Source organism: Indicator indicator, chromosome 10 (genome assembly GCF_027791375.1).
Source record: "Indicator indicator isolate 239-I01 chromosome 10, UM_Iind_1.1, whole genome shotgun sequence".
Classification (NCBI taxonomy): Eukaryota; Metazoa; Chordata; class Aves; order Piciformes; family Indicatoridae; genus Indicator; species Indicator indicator.
Window position 1 is genome coordinate 20319326 of NC_072019.1, and position 22418 is coordinate 20341743.

At 45.5% G+C, this 22418-nt stretch overlaps 1 protein-coding gene across 1 annotated transcript in view; it reads left to right on the plus strand.

The window, feature by feature from the left end:
- Window positions 1-22418, plus strand: part of PTPRF (protein tyrosine phosphatase receptor type F) — a 196438-nt gene that overhangs the window by 100804 nt on the left and 73216 nt on the right. The window contains exons 4-5 of the mRNA XM_054384023.1: window positions 4356-4466; window positions 20888-21157. Coding sequence (XP_054239998.1) covers window positions 4356-4466; window positions 20888-21157 — 381 coding nt within the window. The remainder of the gene's footprint in view (window positions 1-4355; window positions 4467-20887; window positions 21158-22418) is intronic.

The window sequence follows — 22418 nt, forward strand, 5'->3', positions numbered from 1 at the left end:
GCAGAAGAGTGTCATCCCAAGACCTGTTGTGTTTTAGCTCCATGTAGTGTTCTCTGGTAGAAGAGAGCACAAGTACCCCATGAGCTATGGAGCATGATTTCAAAGAGATTGATTTGTACGGCAGCTCAGAGCTTTTTACATTTGGTTTGTCACCTAGAAGAGAGAGTGACATGCCCTTAGTGGCACCCAATACTGCCAGGAAGCAGCCCTTATCAGAATCTGCCTTCCCTCTGTCCTCTGCTTGCAGTGCACTTCTTAAATGCTTCTTTTAACCACTGTCACTGCAACTAATGATTCTGCCTGAGCACGAGTATATTTGAATAGATAAGTATCTAGGAGAGCTGCTAACGGGGCTGCTGTCTGAGTTTAAAAAGAAAAACCTGGAAGGAAGGAAAGGACTGGCAAGGTGATACCAGCACAGAGTAAAGAACCTATAAGGGATGCTTGTCAGTCAGCAGGGCCAGCTCCTGTCCACAGCCCTAGAAAGCTCTGCCTTGTGACCATCTTCCCTGGCACTGAAGAGCAGCCAGGGTTTTTTCTCAGGAACTGTCAGCTCTCTGATAAGCTGAGATGTGTTATCAGGAACAGATCTGAGCTGCAAATGAGATTGACATGACATCACAGCATGGTGAGAAATGGCTGCCCCTCTTCTGCTGGAGCCTCACTGTGCTTCACAAGGCTTAGGAGACAGTGGAGGTCGAGTGGCACTCAGCAGGGAGAGGTTTTGCTCTGATGCTCGCATACTGCTGCAAAGCCCTGTAAACTCCCAAACAAGCTGTTCGCTGCTTCTCGTTACACACACATGCACATCTGGATGGTAGATGGCCCTCATGCATCCACTGAAGCCATGCTATTCCAATTGCACATCAGGACTCAGCCTGATGCAAAGAAGAACAAGGCACCTGGCACTGAAGTGCTGGAGAAGTCCATATGGGAAGTCTGCAGTAACATCCTATGTGAACAAGACCTCACTCAGCAATTTGTGTAGCATAAATTCCAAAGTAATGAATAAAAGTAAATCAGCCTTTCTAGGCCTGATTTGCAGAGATACAGAAGATAATAGGATGAGATGTTGACAGAGCTAGGAACCGAAACCAGGTCCTTTGCACTTGTCACAAAAAAAGAATTCACTGTGCTCTTGAGGGTCTTTGGATACAGTTGCCATGAGCTTGAGGGAAAGAAGCTACTCAGGACTGAGCTCTTCCTTTCCAGTAGCTCCTTGTGTCCTGTCCAACCTAGACCTGAACTCTTCAAGAGATAAAAGCTATTGCCTTTCTCTGGGCTGACTGAATTACAGCCTGGAGCATCTCATACTTAGGGAGTTTTTTCCCAAGACTCATGCATTTATGTCTCTGGCTTTCTGATCCCAGTAATGTCTGAACTTAACTGTGAGATCCCCTGCACTTTCCTGGATTCATCACTTAGTTATAGGTTGTTCTTCAAGAAAACACCTGTAGTCCTACTGACGGCCATCAGTTTACCCTGATCTTTCCACTTTCTGCTAGCTGTCAGACACAGTATGGGATCTGTGTGTTTGCCTAATGATGATGTATTGAAGTAACTCTTTCCTTCCTTGAGAGGTTTTCATTAACTTCCATCCGCTTTCTGGGTTCTCCCTTGCTCCTGATGCCACCATAGTTGGAATAGTTGTGCCAAGCCAGGCAAAACCAGAATCTCTTACCCAATGTCCCTGAGCAGTTTGTAGGCAGTTGCTGACACACGTTACATGTTTATAGTATGGTTCTAGAAATCATTCCACGTTGGCTACAGGATTGACAGGCAGTCACAGCACGTTATCTGAAACTCCCCTCTCACTGCCTTCATTTTCTTCCTCCTCTTATGTTTTTCTGTTCTCCAGAACTCATACTGAGGTCCCTAGAGATAAAATACAGTTGACGAACCTACATTTAGGAGGTATGGTGATCACGAGTCTAAGCACCAGCGATATGTATTAAATGGATAAAAGTAGCATATACAAAGGAAAAGAATTATCTAGGGATCTTACATTTTCCTAGGCAGACACCACTGCCTATTACCTGAATCTGGTTCTGCTTTCAGCCCAGCCAGCTGATGAGTGCTACAAGCTAAATCAAAGAGTGTTCCTCAGGGTGATGACATCCACTCATTTTTGTTTGGTTGGTTGATTTTTTTTTAATTTTTTTATTTAAGTTTGGGTATGTTTTGCAGCGAACAGCTTTTCCCAGCCAAGCCTGATGCAAGCACTTGGAATGAACTCTGCAGCACATGCTTGCCCACAGAGTAATGAGCAGAAATTAAAAAGGGGATCATAAATGGTGAGTGCCAGGGAAATCTTCCTGACAGAGAGCATAACCAGGCTGTGGCATCAATTCCTTGAGGAAGTGGTGAAAGACCTATCACTTGGCACATTTAAAATGGGATTGGACAGAACATAAGTACATTTACAACTCGGAGCAGTCCTGCCCTGGCCCCCAGGGATCCGCAAGATAACCTAATAGGTCTTTTCCATTTCTAGATTCTCTGATTCTCTGTATCTTGTCAGTGCTTGGAATTTTTGTCCTGCTCCACTGCCTGTCATGCTGCTGTCTACTCAAAGATGTTTTTCCCAGGCAGCATATAGAAGTCCAGCGTTCTCCCTGAATTAAGCAGCAACGCTCTGTACGGTTTAGCCTGTGTGTGTCCAAAGAGCACCATAGCTTGGGAAAGCCTGCATATCCTTTTGTCAGTAGGTGGAAAGACTTCTGCAAACAAGCTTTCTCTGCAAACAAGCTTTCTCTGTCTAGCTGAAGCCTCATTTCCAGCACTAATGCAACAACAGGGAGGGCTCAGTACATCATTTTTATTATATGGCAGAACCCAGGGAAGTTCATTTTTCCCTATGACATATAGACTTATGCTACAGTTTCAATTTATCCTTCTAAATAATGTAGGTGGCAGTGGTTGATTCACATTAGTTTTTCTTCTGTTCTGATGATATGAAAAACTGAGTTTGACCTCTGCAGCTTGAACTAGCAAGAAGGGAGAAGGCAATTTCAGCAGCTATTCTCAGTGTCACTCTCAGTGGTCGTTTTGAACTGTGGCAGGCAAAAAATGAGTTCAAATCCTTACAAGCAAAGGGGTTAATGTTTTCCATAAGTTCAGTGTACAGTTTGTGAGCAGAGTTCCCTTCTTGCAGGCAATCCTAACCAACAGAATTTGAGCACCTGGAGGCACTTCAAAAATTATTCCCACATTGCCTGGGGGAAGCAGGCTGAGCACCAACCACTTCAGTATCTAGCCAATGGCCATTCACTCCTGCAGTGCCAGCTTGCTATCACATGCATCCTGCCTCTTTCTTTCCCTGCATACAGCGTGTGCTTAGAGGAGTTTAGCTGCAACCAGTTTTGCAGTCATCTGTGCTAGGCAAGAATCTGGATACAAGACTAGCATCCTAGGCTGAGCAGTGCTATATATGAGTGGAACAGGCTGAGCAAATGAGAGAAAATTGCCTTAGACCAGCACTCACTTCCATATCTTGGGTACTCTAAAGGTTCCCCATGCAAATAGCTACTCTCTGTACTCTGGCAATAATCACAGTTATTTAGATGTGCCCCTCATGCATCTGGCACTTTGGGGAACCTGCAGGCTGAAGCAAACAACTATTCCTGACCCAAAGCTGAAGGAACAGGCTCTGCTGGAGGGTGGCTTTCATGCGAGTACCATGCAGCAAAATGGGTGTATTACACTGGTCTGTGTCTTTGATGTCTCAGCCCAAGTTTCTAATCTTTTTATATCACATATAACACAATCTGAAAGAACAAGGAGATCACTGACGTGGAGAAGGCTGATGAAAGGCAAAGTGTTTTCTCAAAAAGGGATGTCTGTTGGAAGGAGGGGTGGTGAGGTGGGAGAGATGGGAGTCTGCCAGTTTCTGCAGGAAGGACACAGGTTGTTGAGCATTTGCTAGACTTTGTGTGCATCAGGTGAGACACAAACAGCTAAAGTTAGTGTGTGTTGTGCTTGGCTGTTTTGAGTAAGGGCTTATTAAAGGTCCTTTTATTAGAAGCCCCATACGGAGCTGTAATTAATACGTGTGTATGTGTATATTTTTTTCCTTTATTGAAGCAATGAATCTAAGTGGTTGGGGCGGTTGGAAATACATCAGTAACTGGTTCTCTGTGCATTAAAAACACAATCAATTTCACAAGCTTCTAATAGCAGACTGGGTACCTTTTGGCTGCATGCTTGTATCCTGTGGGTCCAGGGAATGTCATGATATATTTATCCAGGAAGATACGTCAAAAGCGTGGGGCATGGCGTTCCTTTTCTGAGGCTGGCTGTTTGATTACCAGATTTACCATAACCTGAATTGTCTGTGTCATCTTGTTTGTGTACAGGAGCTCTGCAAATAGAGAACAGTGAGGAATCAGACCAAGGCAAATATGAATGTGTTGCAACCAACAGTGCAGGAACCCGCTACTCTGCCCCCGCTAACCTGTATGTTCGAGGTAAGAGCAGCTTCCACCCAAGGAGGTCACTTTATTCCTGCTCAAAAAGCTCCATAGCTTTCACTGAAGGAGTATGTCCCGTCTTAGTGCCCTGATCACACTTTGTGGATTGTGTGATGTGGCCTTTTGCTCAAAAACCAAGAAGTTCACGGATATCTTTGATCTGCACCAGGTTTGACTCACACTTCCATTAATCTGATTTTGCTGTTACATGGTGGTATGTATAATGCTGAAATATGGGAAGAATTGGAATTCCTTTCTCCCTTGAACTCTTTAACTTTGTGTCATAATTATTTTAACTGGGATCAAGGGGTTCTTAATCCTCTTATTATAAACTAACCTTTGGTTGAGTACTGTCAAACTGGCCATACTCTGGTGAGCCAGAGGTACTCAGTTATAGGTGAGCCGTTATCTAGGTCTCTGCTTTGGAATGTGTGTCTTTAAAAACTGAACAGCTTTTTGGAGTTGTCCTAATCCATCTTACATGCATCAATGATTGAGCCTCTGGGTGTTAATGGCTCACACTGGGAACCTGCTGGAAATTAGCTGCAATTCATGTAAAGTGATTTTTCTAATGGTTATGCCATGTTGCCTATTTAAAGCTGTTTTCAACATACCAAAATAACTAGGTTTTACTTTAGAGCAGTCTCCTGTCAGTTTTCTTTTTCGACATTAAAGATGTTTGAGTTAGCTTGGAAAGAAGCAAGGGGTAAATTCCCTGTACGCTTTTCTGTTAATATTGGCAAGAAAAAAGAGTGCTGCTTCATATGAAACTGTATAACCACAGCCACTGGTCAGGAGCCCCCGGGAAATGTAGTTATGGATTTTCCCAAGAAGAATAAGATTCTTGTACTGGTGTAACCCATTGTTTGTTAGGAAGTTAGAACCAGATTTTATTTCCACATAGTAAATCAGATGTCTAATGATAAAATCTCATCTTCATTTCTCCCTTCCTCTGTTTTGAAAAAAGAAAATGCAGCCTTAAAGTGATATATGCAATGGTTAGTATGGAAAGAGCACATAAGAATTAAGTCTTCATTCACATGCTATGTATTTGTTTCTAGGGTTGCCTTCTGGCATTGTTTTCTTTGCTTATTCTAGGGGACTGAGTTTTTTATTTTGCAGCATAATTTGGATTATAAGAGTCTTTGGAAGTCTGAAATATCCAATTAAACATATTCAGAAGATGAAGCTATATCTATGCAGTGGAATTGCTCCTTTCACTCTCGCAGTGTAATTATGGATGATTTTGAACTCCTTGTGTTCTTGCAAGTTCATTTTTCAGGCAAGCTGAAATAAAACTCATCCCAGATTGTCACTTTGCACTCTGAGGGAAAGGATCCTAGTTACCAGGCTGGCTGTTGTTGCATAGGTTTGTGTGGATACCCAGCCGTTTTGCTGCAGCATCTGGGATGTTTTTGCTTCCTGTGACGTGTTCAGACTCTCAATGCTCTGTCTGTAGAGGTGTGGCTGAAAAAGGCACAGGAGCCTCAAGAGGTGGAAACACCTCCTCTTAACAGCTTCCTTGTTTCTTACTAATGAACACTGTTTTATTTAGCAAGGGAGTACTGTAGGACTGAGGAGTTTTCTGAGTTTTACATTTGGCTTGCTGTTTAGCAAGATTCGTCAGTCCTGTTTGGACTGGGAATAGCCCTTGGATGGTCTGCACATGTGAGAGGATCCTGACTTTGAAGACAGCATGTTCTTACACATGTGCTTTGCTGTTAACTACCATTTCCTTACACATCAATTTTTGGAACAAGCCTTTTTACTGCACATAATCTTTACAATGTCAGTCACCAACCTGTGTGATCCTGGTAAAACCTCATTGTATGTTGAAGACAAATACCCTGTAAATTATTATCAGATGAAATGCACTGTGTGTGCTAGGTCCTAGATGGTATTTGCCATTACAGCTTCTGACAGCAAACGTCCTACAAAAAAAAAATCATATTGTTAATGTGTTAGTTAATGACTTCAAAAAGTCAGACCAAGAACAATATTTTATTTCTTTATCAAGCAAGGGGAAAAAAGTGAAAATGCCTTACCTTCTCAGGTCTTGGATGCAGAACAAAGGAACCCCTCTTTTTTTCTTCTTGTAATAGTCCTACAGTGTTGTCATTAGATGGATCAATGACTTCCAGGAGGGTCTTCAGAAAATGCCTGCATCTTTACTGGAGAAGACATTAATTAATGCTAAATTACAGTGGAAATGAAGTGTGTTGGCTGCAGCACCACTGCGTGGTGGTTTCATAATGATTGACCTTACTGGTGAATACCCAAGCAGTTGGTCACTTTCTCAGAAAGCCTGGCTGAGCACTGAGCAGCAGTATTAATTTCCACCCTGTGAGGTTCCCAGGACTGCTTGTGTCTGCTCTCATTTAGAGCCCTTTTTTTTTCTTTCAGTAGTTCAAATGTTTGTTTGTCTCTTAACTCTTGGGGTTTATGTTTTTGATCATGTCCTTCCCTTTCCTAGCCTCGCAGGTAATCCTCTGTGCGTATGCTGTGCTAGAAAGCACAGGCTCATTACCATCTTTATCATACTTTTCATGCTAACAAAGGAAGGTACTGCATGCTGAGAAGGAGTATCCAGGCACTGCTTAGGGCTTCCTATATCAATGAAAGAACAGGAGGAGGAAGGAATAGGCTATGCCAGTGTCTTGTCTTTGTGAATCCTTTAGAGCCATCACTTCTGCACAGATGGACTTCATTAAAAGTTAAAACATTTCCACACCAGGGATTTGTAAAGGAAAATGGATGCATTTTCCTTGAAGCTATTATTTTCATCTTACTAAGTGTGCTGGAAAGCAACCCTTATAAGCCTTCTACTTCTGGACTGACAGGTCTATCTGTCAGCTGCTGCAGAGCTGGGATGGGGCTAGGGGCCAGTGCTAGAGGCTGACCAACTCCCACTACTGCTTTTCAGCCCACCACGCATAGAGGCTTGCAGAAAACATCCACAACATCAGAGAAGCAATAACTGAGTGATAGCAAGAACAGGGAGCAAGGTGGCTATCTGGGCCATGGCAAGGTCTTCAGAGTGGGGCACAGTGGCATAGTTCTCCACTGCCCTTTCAGCACAAGCATGTTGTCCATATTGATCTGGTGTTATCATTACCGCCGTGTACCACAGTACATTGTAATAATGATTAGATTTGGGACTTGATGGTGCTGCAGGGAGAAAGGAAGGGAATAGAAATGTACAGAAGATGTTATTCCTCTAATCCAGAAAGCTTACTGTCTTAATTTAGCAGCAAAAATACAAGAAGCTGGTTCAAGATATACAATTAGATATAAGAGTAGAAGGCAGATTAGATCTAGTGGGGGGAGGGGGAAAAAGGTGGTGTCATTTCATCATGCTCACTGGGACTATAGTATAATTGCACTGATGCACCTACACTATTGGGTTTTTATGAACACATTTCACTTTTCATTTGCCTACAGCTTCAGGAACATCTACACAGAGAGGAACGTTTTCAGCCAAAAGTCCTCTCCTGTAAAATGCCTGCCACAGTGGTGGCCTGTGCGGTGCTCCAATCAATAGAGTCACTGTTAGTTGACTCTCCCTGTATGAAAGGGTTTTCTCTGCCCTTCTCATTCTCTACATGTGGCATTATATTTTTTGCCTTTTTAGTGAAGCGGATGAGCAAGAAAACTATGTGTAAGAGTATCCTTGGAGTTCACTGGGTGCGTTTCCCAGTGCTGCTTACAGCAGTGAGCAGTGCAAATGCTTTTATAATAGTACTTATTAGACCATTTGCTGCATAATTCCTATCAAACAAGAAATCTGCTGCCCAATTTTTGCTTCTTAAATGCTGATTTTCAGGCCTTCGGGGCACAGTCCAGTAGGGAAAGTGCAGCAGGTTCCCTAGCCCAAAATGCTACACATGCTGTAGAGAAGCAGCTGCACAGCTCTTCTGAAAATAAAAAAAAAGACCATTTAAAACTGAATTTTCTCCTCTGTCCCCAAATCACAAAATAGTAAATCAGACTGCAGTAAACAGAAATGGTGTTACTGCAAAAATCTGTGTTTCTCTGCTCTTTGAAAGGCCAGGCCAGCATTTCATTTGGCAGCGGGGACATGTGCTTGGGAGTCTGAAAGTTTATTTGCCAAGTTTCACTAAGTAACCATCATCCAAAATGAATTTAGGGTTGTGAATCTGTCCCTAGCAGTGATTCTCAGGCCTCCACAGAGTTTTACACTTGGAGACTTGGCAGTAGCTTAGGCTCAGACACTGAGGGAGCTCACCGAAATGGCTGCTTGTGGCTGTGTGTTGCTTACTGCAGCGGGGACCTTGTGTAAATAATAATAATTCTGAATGACTGACATGGGCCTGGAGCAACAAGACTTGAAGTCTTTAAAAAGGACATTTTCTTCTTATGAAATATTAAACCATCTAAAATAGCAACAGCAGTCAAAGCTTCAGACTATTACCAGGAGAAGAATAAAACCTGAGGACAGTGGTCAAATGCTCAGCCACCACAACTGAGATTGTCTGAGAAATGGCTAAATAGTGAGGAACACATCTGTTTGTGACCCAGCTGTAATGCACACGTCTGGCAGTGGGCACCGTTAAACCTGCCTCTCATCAGAGGTGATGGGGGTGACATTACGTGACCAGAGCAGGGCACTGCTGGTGCTTGAGGGCCTGGCAGTGACCACAGACAAGCAGAGACTGTAAACATTAGTGAGGGAGATAGCTGCATGACAGGAAACACAAACAGGCAATTGAATCAAACTGTATGACCCAGGCTGCTGCTTGGGACAGATGTGTGCCGTGGACCATCAGAAGTGAAAAAAGGCTGCAATGGAGGCCACAGAGTTACTACCCCTCAGCAGTTGGTACATGACTGAGGCTGGTTATGAGTCTAAAGAGTCATGATTTCCCTATGTGCACCCTGTGTAGTGCTGACCTCAAGATAATGCTGCAGTACAGCAGTGCAACGGACAGCAATGGCCTTTTGATGAAGAAAGTGCTCTTTTTATGGGAGTTCAGTATTTTTAAATTCATCTCCTCTGCCTAGGGGTGCTGGTCCATGCTGAAGCTCATGCTATAGCTAAAGTCAAAGCAGCTGTAATTTGGGCAGATGCACCTCAGGTAGCTGTAAGCAGACCGGGATGAACGCAGCCAGTGGCATGGCCAGAGCTGCATGGCACTCGGCACCAGCAGACGTTTGCTGTTCAGTCAGCTCTGTGGCTCGTGCTGCTGCAGCTGCTGGAGCTGGAGCTGGCTGGCTTCAGAGCCAGAGAGGCTTCTGCCAACTTTTCCCTATATATTACTAAATATTTTTGTCATGTTTTCTCCTGGGGTGAAGTGTGTTCGCCGTCATGTGTTTCTATGAGCATTTTGCTATGCTGTAGTGATTATAACGATCACAGTTTAATAAATAAATTATAGTTCTCAGTACTTTTTGCTGGCACATTTCATCTAAAGATTTCAATATGCTTTATAGAACTCAGCTAAATAAGCTTAGCAGTTTTATTGCTTGCCAAGTCATTTGACAGTTAAAAGTGCAATGCAAGGCTCAAGTCTGATTATTTGTAAAATGACCTTTATGGAAAACAGAAGGAGAGTGACTGGTGTCTCAGTGCGTGATAATGCAACACAGAAATGGACTTGGAAACCTGTTTCCCCCTGCTCCCCACATGACCTGCATAGACATCTGTGGAACAATTAGGCCTGCATATCTGTGCTGATTAAATGTCTGTTCCCTCCCCTTCCATATCCACTTGCACAAAGGGTTAGGAAATCCATCTCTGGTGCTCTGAGATTTTTCTGCACTTAATTGAATTCATGCATGCATGTGTGTGCTCTATGAATGGGAAAGGATGGTTGGGCGCCCTGAGCATCCTGTCTGTCTCTGTAGAATGGAATATACTCATCACCATGGCATGAGAACATTGTTCATTGCATATAATGGGAGGTTGTCTTACTCTCATGTAATCTGGCATAAAAAAGACAATCTGTCCTTTTGTTCCTTTGTACCTCTAAAAGCTGTAAAGGATAAAATTTGATTTATGTGGAGTCCTTGAGACACAAGATGTGCTTTTGGAGATAAGCAGGAACAGGTTCATCCCCTCCTGGGTTTTTGTTAACCTCTCTGTGTTTTGGATTCCACAGTGTCTGGGTTTGCCATTATATTAACGCCTTGCATAGCACCAGAGGGTTTCCAGTACAGGACAGATTCTGGCAGTTCCCAGCAGTATTGCAAAGCCAATTGGGATAATGAACTTTGTTGTTGCTTTCAGGAAAGTATTAGCTTCTCACTCTGAAAAGCTTTAGAAATGTGTTCCTTTGTTTGAGCTAGTGATCTAAACTCTCAGACCTGTGCATTTGTATCCTGGCCACAGCCCCTTGCCTTGTTTCAGGGAGTTGATGCCTAAGAATACACAAAAGCACATCCTCCCATAAGCCCAAATTCATTCTTTTTGCAACAGCCTGCTGTGGTTAGAGTACTGCTGCTTGTGCATAAGACAACTGTGTCTGTGGCAAGGTAAAGCCAACTTAAATCAGCATGAGAATTTCTGCCTACAGAGCACAGGAATCATCTGGCAGTCAGGACACAGACACATCTCTGATATGACCTTGCTCCTTGCTTCTTTACTGCTTCAGCTTGGATCTCAAAAGAAGCCCCATTTTTACCTTCTGGAGTTTGTTGTCCTCTGGTAGCACTTCTGCTGTGACTTAACTCACTATGTCTTGTGCATGGCCTGTCATGTTCAAGCTAGCTGCCAGTCAGCTCAGATTCATGGTGGTGTACCTAGTGAGCCAATGTGGTCTGCACAGGGGATACTCCAGGTAACCCCAGCCTAAAATCCTCTGTCCCTGCAAGATGGGGAAAGTTGTTTACTGACACTGCTCAGCCATTTGTTTTGTAAAAAAGCAGGAAACTGTTATTAAAGCGTGCTTCTTAGTTTAGGAGTGACATGAATAGAGAACTGTAGGTAAGGAAGCATGTGAAAGGGATCTTTAAGGAGATGAAACTGTCAATTTGCCATTTATCAGGTTTATCTCAGGTAAAGCAGATGCTGTTTTAAGTATCAACTAAAGGAAAAGAAGGGAGAACTTTCTGCGCACATGTTCTCTCTTGCCTTAGAGCTGTTCCAAAATAGCCTGCTACTAGCTTTTATTACCCATAAACTAATACACTGAGATATTAAGAGATAATCCAGCAATTAGTGACAAATAGCAGACCCCAAATTTGTTTGGTTTAACAGACCAGAAAGTAATCTGTTTGAATTAGCATGTTTCACATGTGTCTCCTCACCTTACCAACTCTAATCTGAAGTGTCAACATGTGGGGAAAGCCACTGCTGGAGCCTGCTCCTGGCTGTACATTCTGATGGAGTGCAATGCCTGCTGGGCTTCCCAAAACAAAGCTCCTGGCTATCCTCCAGCTGCAGCAGCACCCCTCACCTTGCTCCCAGGCAGGCCAAGAGGCACCACAGTGAGTCCCCTTGGTATGGCTGGAGTCTGTTAGCACTTCCCAAGAGCAGACAGAGGATGCTGTGCAGCAGGGACAGATGTTCCTATGTTTCAGCATCATCCCCTGCTCTTGCACCCTTCAGCCTCTTGCTGTTTAGTTGCACAATTTCAGCAGGAGCAGCAAGTTGGTCCATGCTTGCAGCACTTGGAGTTTGTGTTGCCCTAATGTGATATTCATAGATCAGTTGCTGCTTTCTAGAAATGCAGCTGTTCATGGGTACGCCTCGTTTGCCATAAGCACTGTCCTTCCTGGGCAAGGGCAGGAGACAAATCCTCCCAGTTGGGAAGAGCTGAGCAGAAGGCAGAAGCCCCTCGCTGTCTGCTGAGGCCATGCAGATGTGATATGCTCCATTAGATTAGGAAGTAAAGTGGTGGCTTGGGAGCAGCAATAAAGAGGTTCCCTCCCTTCACAGGGTCTCACAGGATTAAATGAGCCTTGTGTTAATGTTTTGTGGACCAAGAGGTAAATCCCCTGTCTGAAGCAGGCGAGAGGAGACCTGGACCTTAAGCTAGGACTGTTGTTTCGAGGATGTCCAGGTGGGGGTCCTCACTGGATGTGGCCACCCTTTATGGGCCAGTTAAGTTGGTTTGCTCTAGTTCCCTTGTATCAGTTCGATTGAAGAAACATAAACAACTGTTTTGCTGTTCTTCTGCAAGCTCCATTACACTTCGTAGGCCACTGTTGTAGCTTTTATTGGCAGTTTGTTGCCTGGTCTGCACCCTGTCAGTGTTGGTTAAAATCCTGTCCTCTAATCACTGGAAATGGCTGACTGTACTGTTGCACTGTATAATGCCACATGCTCTTCTGTAATTTGCAGTGTTCCTGCTGGAAAGCAAGTTCCTCCCCCCACCTTCTCCTTCCCCCATCAAAAATGTGACTCATAAGCAGTCTTTAACTATCAAATCCCCTTCTGTATTCTCTCGGTGAGGGTTTGATTACAGCTGATACGCCACAAATCTGTAGCTGGAGTGAGATCACCCCTGCTTGAGAAACAAGATCTCTGCCTATAAGGAAAATGCAACTAACCTTCTACTGTCTCTCCTGCAGGAACAAAAACTAGGACCTGCTCAGTTCTCTCTGGGTGTTTTTGTCCTTCTGATTTCTTGTCCATCTCTCGCTCACAGCTCCGTGTGTTCCGAAACTGAGCCCAGCTGATACTGCGCATGTCTGTCACTTGCCTAATACCTCTCTGCTGCATTTAGCTCTTTGTTTGGAGAGAGGGAACAGCTCTTCATGGTAGAAGATTTTCCATTCACCACTTGGAACATTTCTTACATACTTGATAAAATTTGGATCTACATATATGTTCTTCTCAGTGTGTGGTCAATGGGTTTAAAGTGCCTTTGCCATCATCTTTATAGCTGGAGCGGGCGTGTGGGAACGTGTTAGTGTGTGTGGTGGCTGGAGTCCCTTGCTCTATGTGTATGTGCTCTATGTGAGTGTATTGCACATGTAAATCGTGTCTGTGCTTCCAGCATCTGGCCCGGCGTGGGGCTGCCCCCAAAGCACCCTCCATGTGAGTATGAGTGGGATGTGCAGACTCCTCTGCCCTGCCTCGCCCAGCAGCGAGCGGTTCAGGGAGGCGGAGGGACAGGCTCTGCTCCAGGAGCGGTGTGTGTGCGTGGTGGGAAGTCGCGGCTGACCTCTGTAGTCTTGTCTTGTCGTTTCAGTGGTGTGCGGACAGATGAAGCTTGGCCTGTTTTTACTCTCTGTGTTTTTCCTTGTCTTTTTTTATTCCCTCCTCATCTTCATCGCACTCTGCCATCAAACAAAACAAACTTTCATCTCTCAGATCAGCGAGAAGGTTGGTCCTTTTCACTTCTTATCCATCTACAGTACACCACGTCAGATGGGACTTTTCCAGTAGGGAGAGGAGAGCCATCCCCAAAAGGGGAGGGGGCTCTGCAGACTGCCTCCCTTCCAGGCACGGCCACGGTGTGCCTAATGAAATCTGCTTACTGTTTGCTGTGACTCTGGTGATGGCATTGATACTTTGCTTTGCATGCCTTTGTTGCTTGAGATTTAAAATGCACAAAATATATTTTGCATGCAATCACCAGCCAGGGTGGGTTTGGTCAAAGGTAGGGTGGAAAGGCGTGCATGCTACTGTTTGTGGGGTCCTTCTCTAACCCATTATCTGTGCTAGGTGCCAGTGTAGTACCTCTAAACTGCTGCTGCTTTCTGGCCAGAGATCAGGAGTAGTCTTTGGAAGCAGAGATCAGAATGATCTGCAGTCCCCTCACAAGCTGATAGGGAGAGCAAATCCCTCAGTTTCTCCCATAGTTTAAAAAGTTCTTAAAAGTTTTAACTTTCTGTAGGGGCAAAAAGCTTGCTTTTGGTCTCACCTGGAATGGAACCCAGCATGCTGCCTTCCCTTGCCATAGGCCAGCAAGGGCAGCTGGCTAAGAGATGCAAGGCCCTCATGCAGAGGTAGCTTCACTGCTCCTTGGTAGTCCTCACTCTGGGAGTGGCCAGTTCTCCATGCTTGGACAAGGGCCCTTTGCATGTGCAGGTCTGTCTCTCCTTTCTTCCCTGGGACTGGATCTTTCCCTTGCTGGCAGGAGCACAGGAAGCTCAGGCAGTGGCCCCAGCCTTACCTAGGATGGCTCAGGGAGGCATGTGTTGATGTGCACAGGAGCTCATAGCCACTCAGTACAACCTGATTTATGCTTTGCCCTCCTCTGTCCTGCTGCCCTCAGAGGGCCAGAGGTGAATAAAGGACAATAATGGAAAGTGATTCCAGCTTTTAAATTAAGTCTAGCTGCAGACCTAGCTTGGGGCAATCGTTATTTCATGCTGAAGATAGTTGGTATTTTGGGAGAACTGCTGAGCTACTTTCCTGAGATGACTCCTTCACCAAACAAGTACCATACAGCTCCATCCCTCCACATGCACTGGGGGAGAGGGGTACTCGCAGTGGCATAGGGAAGAGGCCCTGGCTTCTCACACACATGCCATCAGTCAGCTGCATGAGTTGATCTTATAATCATCACTGGAACAAGTTTTAACAAGTTGTCATAGCAGTTGTTCCAGTACAGTGACTTTGCTCCTGTTTCTCTCACTGAAACATGCTCTCATTTAGATTGTACTGAGGCATAGGGCCCTTGTTGTTTACCCTCTAAAAATAGATTTCATAGAGAGATGAAATTACCTGAGCCTAAGACAATGATGAAAAATGAGAACAAGGAAGGAAACAGAAGAAATTAAAGTCAAGGCCCAAAGCCTTCCAGATTTCAGTGAATTTGGAGAACTGCTGTGATAGCTCAGGCACCTCTGGAGGACAAACCTTTGACAGGGCACTAAAACATTTTAGCTGCATGGCTTAGGTGAGGGGAGGCAGCAGGGAATGGCTATAAGCCAGCAGGAGTAGATAATTTCACATTCTTTGTGTCAGCCCTTCCTTTCTACCCCACCAAAAATACCACGTACACAAATATTTAATGTGGAGCCAGAAATTAGTTTCTAAATATTCCATTGGGATTTGCCATACTTATAATTTGTTTGGCACTGATAATTACATCTTACGTTTTTCCAGCTTTACTTAAAACAGTGTACTGCTCACCCATGCATTTAATTATTGCTCTGTGTCTGCTACAAGGTTATTTATTAACGAGTTATTTTATCTTGATACAGTGGATCTTTTCTCTTATTCCCCTCCTTAATGTTGTGTTATTTTCATCAGAGAAATTTCAGAGAGCGAATGCAAATTGCATAGCTCCACAATCTTGCTCTTCCTTACTTTGCTATTAGTATGTCAGTATGCTGAATGCTGATGTGTCTCCAGTGCTGCACCACTGTAATGATATATCCTCTTTTATATGTGGTTGTCAGCGCAAATAATTAGACCTAAAAGTTATAGCTGAAATATAATCCAAAAATGGCAAGGCCCTGTTTTGGAAATTGTCTATAAAATGTCAGCACTCAAGGATGCATTGGGAGCATAAATAGTACAGCATTGTTTGAGCACAAGATTAGACTGTAAATGCATTTTTTCTGGTTCCAATTTCTCCTCTCCTGCTGTTGATTCTGTCAATAGATTGTGAGACTCCAACAACTGCTTTTCCATTTGAAGTCCTTCCTTAAAATGATAGCACTAGGGAGAGATGAAAGGTGTCTACAGATGAGCAAACCATGCAGACCGATGGTCGTTTTTGAAGATGTCTCCTAAATTCACTCCAGCTCTGAGGAGGTGGTTCCTGAGGAAGGTGGGAGTTTTGGACAGCATAGCAGTGTGGCAATGGCAAGAGCATACCCTGTGCACCAAGGATCCTCCAGATTGCCTGGCTGGAGTATTGAAATTGGGCAGCCACCTTCTGAAGGATGTGCTTTTTTGTTTCTCTCTACTACTCATCTCAGTTGGGGAGTTCAAGCACAGCCGTCCAAACTTACCTTTGTTGTGCTGGGGGCCAGGGAGGAGCAGCACAGCCCCAGCAGTGCTGGTCCTCCTTCAGAGTTGAATGTGAGTTCAGACTACTCTACCTTTGTGCAGAACAAGAGCAAAAGGGGAGGGGATGTCAGGAGAGTGGTGTAGGACCAGAGCAGCTGGGATTGCCTCTGAGAGGAGCAGAGAAGTGTGTGGATGTGGGTACACCTCTCCATCACTGTGAGTCAGTGCCCAGTGAGCCTGCAACAGGGATGCCAGGAAGGGGAAAAATTAATCCCAGAGTTAGACAGATGCCAGGTAGATGTTGTGGAAAGGAAACCCAAAAGCAAAAGCAGCAAGCTAGTGTTAGCATTGTCTTTTGCTCAGCTGTACTGTGGCCAAGACAGCCAGCAGGGAATAGTAATTTGGTTTCCTTTTCCCTAGCAGCACTGCATGGTTTTGGAAGCATGGGCAGTCCTTCTGGCACTGTTGTGTTTCCTGCAGAGCTTTGCTGTATGCCAGCAGTGTCTCAGTGCATTAGAGAGGAGATAGCAGCACTGATCTTTGAGCCCTGGGCACTCATGCCCATGTGGACTGGGGCCTACAGCTCTTGCAGACAGCAGCAGGGAGGTGAGGTCCTTGGTTCTCCAAGGGGGTAGTGTCACCCTCAGAGGGAACCTGAGATGTTAGCAAAAAGCCACTCCTGTGGTGAAAGGAGCAGGGCAATCGATTCATGCTCTTTGCTCTCAGGGCAAGGAATGTGCATGTTAATGCATGTTGAATTATTAACAATTCTCAATCTCAATCTCTGTGGCTGTTGTGTTGCCTGCTCCCCACCATCCTTCCCACTGAGTGGGGAACCAGTCTCCACACTCTTCTTTCTTCCTGTCCTGTGGGATCCAGAGCACAGGCTCAGGTTGCACTGCACTGCTCACTGCTCCAGGGTTTCACTTCACTTCCCAGGGAACTCAGTCTGCAGGGAGGCGTGGTGAATAGTGGAGCAGCACAGAGCCCTTACGATACCTGTTCTTGGGATGAATAGCAATGAATTTCATCTTTGACAGTCCTGGTTTAACTAAACCTCTGAATTATACTATTGTCCATTGAAATCATTTTAATATTCACAGCAATTTTCCCTGTGCTGTTCTTGCAAAACCTCCAAACCACCTCCTCTGATCTTTATTCAAAAAGAAGATTAAAAAAAATACTGCAAGTTCTTGTCAAGAAAATTGTAATAAAGGGGGAGATTTCATTGCTGCAGTAAATGAAGAACAACAAAATTTTCTGGAGCACTTAAGGTAGCATCATGGTCTGTGCTAGCCCATGTGATTTCGCTTGTAAAATGCTGCTTTTTGAGGAGTTAGATACTGATTTAAATTATTACCAGACTCTTATGCTAGAAAAGCAAGTGACTTAAATTGCTGGCTTGAGCCTGAGGAGTGTGTTGATGGTGCACTGCAAGCTGCTCTGAGAGCTCTGCCAGCTTTCACTAATGCTAACTGACAGCATCTCCCCTTCTCCCTCCGTACTGACTGGGACAAGAAGCTGCCAATTATCCCCCAGGAGAATGGGAGGCTAACGGAGCCCATCCCTTCCTTTGCACACACTCCTGCCAGAAAATGGTCTAGGCCAGATCTCTCACCAAAGGCATTGCCCTGACCCCTCCTGCCTCCCGTGTTGAGACCTGACCCCTACACATGACATCCATTTTTAGCAGCTGTGGTGCCTTGGGGCACCCCTGCTGCCTGGTGCGCAGCAACGAAACCATCTTAGCAGCTCTGCCGGTGTGCTAATGATGGGAAAGCAACTCAGCCATTCTGAGTTGCAAAAATACACCACAGAGGCCTGTTTAACCACTCATCTATTGCCAGGCTTGACACCTGATGCCCCACACAGCTTCATGGCAGGTCTCAGGCTGCAGTGTGCAAGAGACATGGCCCACGTGCTGTGGGCTGCCCACCCTCTTGTACAGTTTGACTTGCAGGAGATTTTTCCTTTCTAGTCATCCCTTCTGTAGGCATGCAAACACAACAATCACCTCTGCTGCTTCTCAGTGAGGAGAGACACTTCCAAAGGGGCTCAGTGCTTCCCTTCACCCTATTAAGCACCTGCTGAAGGAGCCCCCATTCCCTTTGAAATGCATCTTCCCTGTGCTGGGGAGCAAGCTGAATTCCCAAGGGAGAGATGACTACAGGCACCCACAGGCACTGCCTCCACAGGACACATGAAGGGGGACACAGCACTTCCAGGGCTCAATGTGGCCCCAGGAGCACCCTGAAAGCAGTGCTTGACACAGGGACACAGTGTGGTACAGGGGAGTCTGCAGTGGGCTGCACTGCCTCTGGTCTCATAGGGCTGGGAGTCAAAACCTGTTTGTGCATGCTGGACTCTGACCTTCCCGCATGGCCTCTTGTCCTCCAGTCTCATGTTTTCCTGTGTCCCTGTATCTGCGTTCCTGTGCACCTTCCCTCTCCCTTCCACTGTAGTGGCCTCCAGTGCCTGCCAGCCTGTTCGCCTGGTGCATGTGTGTGAGTACTCTGCACACCAATAGCTTTATCCTCGGAGTTTGCTCTTTTTTTTTTTAATGCAGTGTGGGTGGGTAGCTTTGGTCCTTGGATGGGGACAGAATTTGAACAGCTTCTACCTGGAATAGTTCAACATCATGTTCATTGGAAAACAATGACTCTTACCAAATGGTGCAGAGATGCTTTGGTTGGAAATAGACACCATCATGTTAAACCATTGCCATGTCCATCAGGTTTACTCCGTATTCTCATGACTGCATAGCACTTGAGTACACTTTCAGTTCTGTCTCGTTTGGGGAGCGCTGCCCTATCAGTCAGGTAATGCCTCACTGGCGATCACTCATGTAGCTATTGATTTGAGATTTAATAATTGAATAAAAGAAACAACCAGCAAGACTTTGGATTTAGACCTTAAAAAAAAAAAAAATTAAAGAATAGGCAAAGCAGGGTATCCTTCTGCTGGCTGGTGAGGAGCTAACGAGGCCTGTTTTGTCCCCAAGATGATATGTACTGCACACACAATGTTGACAACATTGTCTGGTTTATCATGAAGTCTTAGCTTTGTTGTGCATGCTAGTGTGGGGGCTTCTGGGTTCAGTCTGTTTCTGCAACCTTGTTGGTTTGGGATGAATCATCAAAGAGAGCACTAGTGAAATTTGATTTGGGGAGTCAACTTGGCCAGCAGAGCTGACACCTCTGCAGCTTGCCAGTCAGTCAGCAGCTCTACCGTCTGCGGAGACGCCATGGTGGCAGGAGCCAGGACAGCGAAGCTGTGTCCCCCTGGACTCCCAGCACCTTTGGGGGGACTCCCAGCACCTTTGGGGCCGGTTGTGCCTGGGGCGTGTTGTGAGCTGACACCGCTCAGGCTCCTGCCTGATTTCGACTTCTCTCCAGCTTTGCAGGTATTTGCTGCTCCACCAGCCTGATGCACTGATGGAGGACTGTAATTGGCAGGGAGAGGCTCCCTGGGAGCTGGTCAGTCATGAACCCAGGCATTGCTCTGGGGCTGCCATTCCAGTGGAGGAGGATAGAGGAGATCAGGGCTGTTGGGCGAGACACGTTCAAGCAGTTTCCTCTTTTAACTACAGACTAAAATGAGCTTGCCCAGAGGAGACAGAGATTTACCGAGCACAGTTGTTCCTCTACCCTTGCTTAAATAGGCCCATAACACTAACCCTGAAGAAGGGGCCTCATTTCTCAGTGTCATTTTCCTGACGGGAATGCATATGGCAGCCAGCTTTAGAGCTTTATTGTAGCTGAGAGTTGCTTACAAATAAGTCTTGAATGAAATACCCAGCAAGGGATTGATATTAAGAGAAGCTGTGCTATGAAATAAGGAGGAATACATCTCCTGAAGTGCTGCCACAAAGGTGGGAAGGCTTCTGCCAGCCTAGCTCTCTTCTGTCAAAATAGATATGATCTCACATCTGTCAGGATTAGTTCTCTCCTGCCCAGCAAGGTGATCTGTTCAGGCCCTGACAATGTCATGCAGCTCTGGTGACTATTTTTTTCTGAGCCAGGGTAGAACCTGAGTTACATTTTGAAAGGAATTATTTAGCAGCACATGTGTGCTAATTCAGAAAGAAGCCCTTCTGCTGCTCCTGCCCTAACCCTGTGAGATTTAGAGGACGAGTTGCTTTACTCTAGAGCTAATGAATCGAGCAGGTAATTCAGTTTTGCAGAGCTTCAGTGGGCCCTGCACAGAGAGAGTTTGTGACTGCCGTGTGTGCATGCTCTCTAATTAGAAGGATGTAATTTAAATGGAGGAATGTTTCATGTTAGTAATATGATTTCAAAAGGCTATGTTTGGAGGGAGTGGATTGAGCCATCCCTTAATGAGTTCTAATAAGATGCCAGTGGCTAAGGAAGGAGAGTCAAGCATGTGCAATTTGGCAAAGCAGCGAACAGCATTTGTGCTTCATTTTATCTGTCCCAAGGGATAGACAGGCAAAATCATTGAATCCCCTCTAACGTACCCCCAGCAATGCAACTGAGTGCTTTCTGCTGGTTCTGTGACCCTACTAGCTGTCTCCTCCTTGTTTCAGTGCGGCGTGTTGCTCCTCGATTCTCTATCCCTCCGAGCAACCACGAAGTGATGCCTGGGGGGAGCGTGAACCTCACGTGTGTGGCAGTAGGTGCTCCAATGCCTTATGTGAAGTGGATGGCTGGTGTGGAGGAACTGACCAAAGAAGATGAGATGCCCGTTGGTAGGAACGTCCTGGAGCTGAATAACATTGTGCAGTCTGCCAACTACACCTGTGTGGCCATCTCCTCCCTCGGCATGATCGAAGCTACAGCCCAGATCACTGTCAAAGGTAAGCAGCTATTCCTTGTGGTGTTATTACTGGAATTTCAAAGGTGTGGCCCTTTGCCAAAGTGTTCTTGGGTGCAGCCAACTGACTGCAGTCTCCTGTGATTTTTCCAGCTTGCAAGGGGAGTTCCCAAAACCACAGCTTTGTTTTTTTCCTGCTTAGAGTGTGGTATTTTCTTTGGAGGTCATTTTTTTTGATCCCTGTTACATGATGAGGGACAGGTTTAAGTCAGGCTGGGTTCCTGTTACGCCATGAGGAAACCTCATTGAGTCTGTAATTTCTGATTTGTTCCATGCATCAGCAGGATCTGCTCAGCACAGTGGCAGGCCATAGGCCATCAATGGGGAGTGGATGTCTGCAGTCAGAGAGCTGTTTGCACAGAGATGTCCTCTTGCAGTAAGGGCAGGACAAGAAGGTTAATCCCAGCAACATGAAGTGTGTGTGTGAGCCTCACCAGATTGAGCATCCTCCTTCTCTGCAGGGAGGAGCTATACATGTTCATTTTAAAATTGTTGCATATTTCTCTGACAGTTTTCCTTTTTTCCCTTCTCTGCCTCCTTCCCTTTCTCTTTCTTTTGTCACTGTTGTTAAGGATGCTTCCTGTAGCTGTTTCACAAGTAGCTTTGCCCCAAAGAGGACATTATTGCTTATTCCTGACCAGTGGGTACAGAGCAGCCCATCAAGACAGTTTCCTAGTGGGATACTGAAGTACATGTTCTGTCTTTCCTGCGTGGGGCCAAGCAGGTCCACACTACCCCCTTCCTTCTCTCCTTGCAGTTGATTTGTAGCTGAGATTTCCACAGATGAGACTTGGCTGTTCTTGCAGGCCCCTCCCCGCCTCACTATGACCACCATTAGCACCAAGTCCCTGCTTGAACAAATCACAGAATTGAGTGTTAGCCCTTTCTGACCTGGAGATTAACAGCAAATTCTCTTTTCCCTGGTGCCAGGCAGGGGATGTTTTTAACCTTAGCCTCCTTTTACTCACAGCACCTGCTAGTCGATACCTTTTCCAGCCCCCATTTCCTTACAGAGCACTGGGGTTGCCTTGGTTATAACACATACTCGAGAGTGTACAAAAGAAAGAAGCATGATGAGAAGGTGGTTTGGTCATGGAGGGAGGAGGTGGGAACTGTACCATTGCACTGATTGTTCCCAGTGTTTACCTCTTTGTGCCTGGGATGACTCTTGCCTTGCTTCTTTGGCTGATGTGATGCCCGCTGCTGCCCCAGGACTGCAGAGGCCCCCAGGACACAGAGCAGTC